This window comes from Molothrus ater, chromosome 27 (genome assembly GCF_012460135.2).
Source record: "Molothrus ater isolate BHLD 08-10-18 breed brown headed cowbird chromosome 27, BPBGC_Mater_1.1, whole genome shotgun sequence".
Lineage (NCBI taxonomy): Eukaryota > Metazoa > Chordata > Aves > Passeriformes > Icteridae > Molothrus > Molothrus ater.
In genome coordinates, this window is record NC_050504.2 from 4082865 (window position 1) to 4089753 (window position 6889).

General features: G+C 49.3%; 1 protein-coding gene across 4 annotated transcripts in view; it reads right to left on the minus strand.

Moving 5' to 3' along the window:
• Positions 1-5043, minus strand: part of ETV4 (ETS variant transcription factor 4) — a 16551-nt gene extending 11508 nt beyond the window's left edge. For 3 of the 4 annotated variants that reach the window (XM_036399050.2, XM_036399049.1, XM_036399047.1), the window contains exons 1-6: positions 4741-5043; positions 4560-4659; positions 4404-4451; positions 2579-2632; positions 1993-2107; positions 1019-1165 (exon numbers count right to left, since the gene is read on the minus strand). In XM_036399050.2, the coding sequence (XP_036254943.1) occupies positions 1019-1165; positions 1993-2107; positions 2579-2632; positions 4404-4451; positions 4560-4659; positions 4741-4785 (509 nt within the window). In that variant the 5' untranslated portion in view covers positions 4786-5043. The remainder of the gene's footprint in view (positions 1-1018; positions 1166-1992; positions 2108-2578; positions 2633-4403; positions 4452-4559; positions 4660-4740) is intronic. The other variant, XM_036399048.1, reaches the window with a different exon arrangement.
• Between the last annotated feature and the right edge of the window lie 1846 nt (positions 5044-6889).

Consider the following 6889-nt stretch of genomic DNA (forward strand, 5'->3'; position numbering starts at 1 on the left):
TATAATAACTATTTTTATATATGTTATATATATAAATATATATATTATATATATTTATATATAATATATATTATATATATATATATATATATAGTATATATATAATATATAGATACCTATATATTATATATATACACCTATTGTATCTATATAGAAAATTTTTGTAAGCTACACTATGTGCATAAGTAAATGTGTATATGTACCTTATTAAATTTCTGTAAAACTTTTGCCAATTCTATTGACACTAATTGCTTTGCACCAATGAATATAAAAAGTTATTATATGTAATTAATTAATGTAATTAGTAATTAATGTCTTAAAATGTAATGTATGACTTAATGTAATTAATGACTTAAAATCACACTCTATTAAAAGTATATAAGCTGCAGAACATGCAGAATAAAAACTTTTTTCTTCTTGGGCTCTGATCATGTGTGTGTTTGTCACGTCCAACCTAATGGTGACAAGAACACTCTGGTCTCAGCCCTGGGTTTTGTTTTCTGGCCCCCCTGGTTTCAGCCCTGGATTTTGCTTTCTGGGCCCCCTGGTTTCAGCCCTGGGTTTTGTTTTCAGGCTCCCCTGGTTTCAGCCCTGGGTTTTGTTTTCTGGCCCCCCTGGTTTTTGTCTTCTGGGCCCCCCGGTTTCATCCCTGGTTTTTGCTTTTTGGGCCCCTTGGTTTCAGCCCTGGTTTTTGTTTTCTGCCCCCCCTGGTTTCAGCCCTGGCACGGGGCTGATGAGGGGCAGAAGCCTCCTCAGCCCATTGCTGGAGCTGCAGGGGCTCACGGTGGCTGGCACAAGGAAGGGTGACATCCCAGGGGAGGACGTTTCCAAGGGCAGCTGCCCCCCAGCCCATCACTGCAGGACCTGGCAGGGTCAAGGGTGTGGATTTCACGCCCCAGGCAGCAGAGCTGGGTGCCACGGGAGGCTGCAAACAGAGCACTTCCACCTTCCTCCTGCCACCACCAAGGAGGACAATCCTTGCCAGTGGTGTCCCCTGCCCAGCTCTGAGGTGACTCACCTGTTCTCCCTGAGGAAGCCACAGCTGGAGGTGGAGCTGGGGGGCCCTGCAGGGCAGGGGAAGCTCCTGTCGTGCCTGGGGAGCTGCTGCAGTGCTGGCTGGATCAGGACCCCAGGGCTGGGGCACTGTCTGGGCTGGTCATAGGCACTGGAAGAGCCCAACAGAAATTGCAGCATCTCAGATCTCAGGAAGGACTTGTGGCAGCACCTGGAACATCTCTGTCTCAGGCTGCAAGGTGGGGCTGGGGCTGGGCTCTATCACCATCTCTCAGAGCTGGGGCACTCCTCTGCTGTTCATTGGGCAGTTTTCTTTATCTCTCCCACAAACCAATCCTCCCTCCAGGGAGATCTCTGCTGTTAATGGGCCATTAATTATTAATTATCTCCTGTTCATGGCCAGTGAGGGTCCCTGCATGGCTGATCCAATTCCATCATCCCATTGGGAGATGCTCCGCCCATGGGGAGGAGCCAAGCATTCCTACCTGGGTACAATCTGAGATTCTGGGACAGCAGAACAGCCTTTGCACTGGATTTCCCAGAGGAGCAGCAGCTGCCTCTTGCCCTGGATCTCCAGAGGCAGAGACTGCACCTTTCTCCAGGATCCCTGCTCCAGCAGAACCAGCCCTGGCACTGCAGGAGGGCTGAGCCACAATTCCAATGGTTCTGCTGCCACCAGCCTGACCCACAGGTGTCAGGCTGGGTTCTGACTCTGGCAGTGTTGGTTTGCTTTACTGAACTGTTTATATCGTTTTTATTTCCTTCCCTAATAAAGAAATGTAATTCCTGCTCCCATATCTTTGCCTGAGAGCCTTTTAATTTCAAAACTATAACAATTCAGAGGGAGGGGGGTTACATTTTCCATTTCAGGGGAGGCTCCTGCCTTCCTTAGCACACACCTGGCTTTCCAAACCCAGACACAAGTTTCAGAGCACTGGATTTCAGAGCAGCTGCTGCCCCTCCCTGTGGGAGCCATACCTGGCATAAAGGCACTGCTTGCTGTTGTGCTGGAGCGGCTGCTCGTGGCTGCAGGGCAGCTCCGAGGGGCTCTGGGGCTCCTTCTTGACCTTGGCAGGAGGACTGTGAAAAGCTACTGCAGGAGAGAAAGGAAAGATCAAGCTGACACTTTTCTTCTTTGTGGGGAGCCACGATTGTCAGGCTTTTCCAAATGCAGGAAATCCTGCAATTCCTTTGCTGATCTTTGCTGTGCCAACAGTTCAGTGCCCTGAACTCCATGGGACTGTCAAGAAGTTGGATGTGTTGGGAGCAGCCAATTCTTTCCAGCCCCCAATAGCTGGAACAGGATCTCACATTACACCTGACTCCCTGATCCACTCAGAGTGAAACTGGGACCATCCCTCTCCTCAGCTCTAGGTCAAAAAGAGAAAGAAACTAAATTTATGGCTCAGAGACCAAGCTCTGAGAAAGGAGGGACACAAGAGCAGCCAGTAAAAGTGTTTAATTTCAGTTTATGTGGGGGAAACTGCCTGGAGCAGGGGGGAAAGGCACCAGAATTTGGATTTGCCTTTCCCCCAAGAGATGAGGGCATTCCCATGGTACTTACAGTTTTCTGAATGGAAGTCGGGCACAAATTGCTCATCATTGTCTGGAACCTGAGCTGTCAGGAGAGAGAGGGAGGGAGGGAGGGAGAAAAAGAGGCAGGGAGGAGTCAGTTTTGGCACTTTATTCAGCATAATTAACACTAAGGCAGAAATAAATCTCTGCAGGAAAGATCTGAGCTTTCTGCTGGGATGATTTTAGTGACTAAGGAGAGTCTCCTTTTGGGATTAATGAATACATGTGAGTCCTGGGAGAAACCTTACCCATATTATCTAACTTCTAACAATTACTTTTACATCCCTTTTACTGCAGGGAAGGGAGAGCTGGCAGCAGCTTGTTGTTATTTCATAAAGTCTGTCACTGCTGCTGCTGCTGCTAACAAAAGTTACAGTTTTTGTTATTGCAGAGCGGAGAACAGATTGCACTCCCTCTGCTCTAAAACACAGGTGATGCAGTCAAAATTAAGGGACATAAAGGATGGAAGCCCAGTCAGCCAAATCTCAGTCAGCCAAAAATAAACCTCAGGCTCAAAATGCCATGCATATTGTAACATCATTATTGTTAAATATTTTTAAGTACCTAGATACAATAAGTACTCCTGTCTTAATCAAAAGACTGTACTCGAGGATGTGTTTTGAATTTTCTAGAAAATGGATCGTCTCTAGTACTGGAATTAGAGCAAAATCACCACGTTTAGAACTAGTTTCACTTGGGATTAATGTGACTTCCTGGCATTCGAAGTTTTCCTTGAAGTTCAAAACAATTAAGACACTAAACTGAAAAGTATGTAAATTCCAGGAAGGTCCCCACAAAGTATTACATAAAAAAATAGAAAAAGAAGGAAAAAAGAAAGAATAGAAGCATTTTGTTCCCCAAATTAAAAGACTACTTTGTAGTTTAAGAAAATATCAACGTTCTGGCAACCTACAAATCTAAGTGACAAATTAGCATAAAATCGAAGCAGTTACAAACAGCCTGGAGCGAAAATTGTACCCAGGGAAGCGGGCCAGCAGCCAAGCTCCATTCATGAGCAAATGCCCGGCACAATGGTGCCATTCAGAATCCTCATTTCCACAAGCCAGGGGCTGGCAAGTCTGGAAAAAACCACTTTTGTTTGGAGTCAGGAGCGGGACAAACCCCAAAACCAACTCAAAACCGAGCAGAGCTGGGAGAATCACGAATCACAAGGTTGGAAGAGACCTTCAAGATCATCGAGTTCCCTGTTCCCTGACACCTCAACTCAACCCTGGCACCCAGAGCCAACCCAGCCTTGTTTAAACACCTCAGGGCAGTGCCCACCTCCCTGGCAGCACATTCCAGTGCCCACTCTCTCTTTCTGTGAAGGATTTTTTCCTCATGCCCAGCCTAAACTCCCCCTGGCACAGCTGGAGGCTGTGTCCTCTTGTCCTGGTGTCACTGCTGAGCCCTCCAGAGGAAATGACCTCGTGGGAATGGTGTGAGCACAAAGAACAGAACAGAATGACCAGGCTGGAAGAGACCTCCAAGATCATCGAGTCTCCAACCCAGCCCCAACATCTTCTCCACTGAACCCTGGCACCCAGAGCCACATCCAGGCTTTGTTAAACACACCCAGGGATGGCACCCAGCAGAGCGATTCCCCACATGTGTTTCCCCAGCAGAGCTGGGGGAAATCACAGAATCACAAAGTTGGAAGAAACCTTCAAGACCATCGAGTCCAACCCATTCCCTGACACCTCAATCAAACCCTGGCACATCCAGGCTTGCTTTAAACGCATCCAGCGACGGTGACTCCACCACCTCCCCGAGCAGAGCATTCCAGAAGTTTAAGAAGAAGGGAAGGAGCCCACCTTCAGTCAGCCAGGTCTCCTGGAGCTGCCGCAGGTCCTGGAAGAGCTCTGCGGGGAGAGGAGCCGCTGCTGATTGCGGGACGCTCCGGCCGCGGAGCGGAGCAGGATCTGACCCCGCTCCCGGTTTCTGCCCCGCCACCCCCGGGTCCCCCTCACCTTCCGAGTCCTGCTCCGGCGGCAGCGCCGCTTCCCCGGGAGTCCTGGCAGCGCCCAGCACGGCTCGGCCCGCGGGCAGCGCCGGGCCCGGGGGCTGCTGCTGAGGGAGGAGCGGCTCAGAGCGGAGCCCCGGGCGGAGCGGGGCCGGCCCGGAGCCCCCCCCGGCGGAGCCGCCACTCACCTGCGGGAAGGTGAACGGCACCTGCTGGTCCAGGTACCCCTTCATCCTCCTGGGGCATCTGGGGGGTACCGGGGGCGGGGAACCGGGCCGGGATCCGCAGCAGCGGCGGGACCGCGACCGGGGAGAGGCGGCGACCGCGTCACCGAAACTTCGGATACGAGGCGGGACCGAGCCCGGCCGGGACGAGCCCCGGGACAGGAGCCCCGCTCGGGTCGGGTCGGGTCCGGTCCGGAGCCGTCGCTCAGCACCGGCGGGCCCGGCCCACGCGGAGCGCCCGGCGGAGCCGCCCCGTGGCCGCTCCGAGGCCGCCGTGGGCCCGGGGCCGGTTCCCCCCCATTGGCCGCGCTCACGGCCCCGGCTCGCCCACTCCTTTGTTTGATCGAATTTGTGAATGAAGCTCCGAGTCGGGGCACGCCCGCCAATCACCGCTCGCCTCGGCCGTCAGCCATTGAGGAGTGGGCGTGGCTCCCACCCTGGCGGGCCAATCGCATGGCAGGGCCGCGCTGTTCATTCACGGCGGAGCGCCCATTCATAAAAAAATAGAATTCTGCCGGAGTTCATTCATGAGCGGCTCCGGGCGGGCCCCGCCGTGTCCGTGTGTCCCACCCAGCGCGGCACAGCCCTGCCCCTCCTCAGCGAACCGCGCTCCTTTCTAAAACCTCTCTGAGGTCACTTCCAAACCCTCTGAGGTCATTTCCAAACCTTCTCCGAGGTCATTTTCAAACCCTCTCCGAGGTCATTTTCAAACCCTCTCCGAGGTCATTTTCAAACTCTTCGAGGTCATTTTCAAACCCTCTGAGGTCATTTCCAAACCCTCTCTGAGGTCATTTCCAAACCTTCTTCGAGGTCATTTTCAAACCCTCTTTGAGGTCATTTTCAAACTCTTCGAGGTCATTTTCAAACCCTCTCCAAGGTCATTTTCAAAACCTCTTCGATATCATTTTCAAACCCTCCGAGGTCCTTTTCAAACACTCTTCTTGTTCAGTTCCATTCTGAGCAAGTTTCAACAAGACTTGGAAGAAATCTCACCCATCCAGCAGGAGTGAAAATAACTAAACTAACTGCCTGTCCAAATCAGTTTGGCTCATGCAAATGTTAACGGACTAGAATATTTAAAAAAAAATAAATCTAGTTTTGGGACTTGCACACTAAAAGAAGTGGATTTGCTTTTCCAGGGGCTGTCTCTCCTGGGCCATGTGCATGCATCCAGTTATTTTTTTACCCAATTTCTCCTTTAAAATTTCAAGATGCTACTTAACATTTATTAATCCTCTTTATCCCCCCAAAAATATTAGTGACATGCAGGGCCTGGTGATAATGAGATAATAATTCATGGAATGTTATGCTCTGGAAGAGAAATAGGTACTCAAGAGAAGAAGAAAAAGGGGGAAGTTATCCATTAGGCTAAATGAAACTTTACATTTTTCATGTTTTCTCTACATCTCACCCCTCCCAGTTTGCTGTACAGCTCTGCTGGCTGTGAAAGGGGTGTCTGTGAAGTTTAATTATCGAATCAATGAGTATTTTGATATTTCAAATAGGCCATAAATCTCCACTGTGTCGGGAGCCTGGCTGACACACCTGGGGGAGCGTATGCCAGGCCTATTTTTACATCATTGCTGTTAAATATTTTTAAGTATTTTTAAGAACCACCAGCGTGAACGGGAAATTCACAGCCCCAAATTCACTGCCATTGGTACTGACCAGGCAGTAATGCCATTTTTAAAATTTATTGGGGTTTTTTTTTGTTTGTTTTTTTCCTCTGACAGAGATGTTCTGTCAATGCTATCAATGGCTTTTTCTATTTCTGTTTCACATTTATTTTCAAAGGCTGGCTAATCAAATGTGAGCAATTAATGTTCAGAGTGATTAATTGCCTTCTATTATTTTTTTTTTCTTGAGGTGTGGAGTGTTTGAAGGGTTCAGATGTGACACATAAACCAGAGAGCTGATTCTTATAAAGTATTAGCAACAGATTTATTCCATATTGTAACCCACACTGCCTAAGGTGTTTCTTCCCTGCACTTACAGTTTATTTTTCTTAGTCACCAGCTGAATTTTGTGCCTAATCCCCCTCTCCCTCCTAAGATTTAACTGTACTGGTTTCAGAAAAGCCAACCCTGGATTTCAGATGCATCCCCTGCAGCTG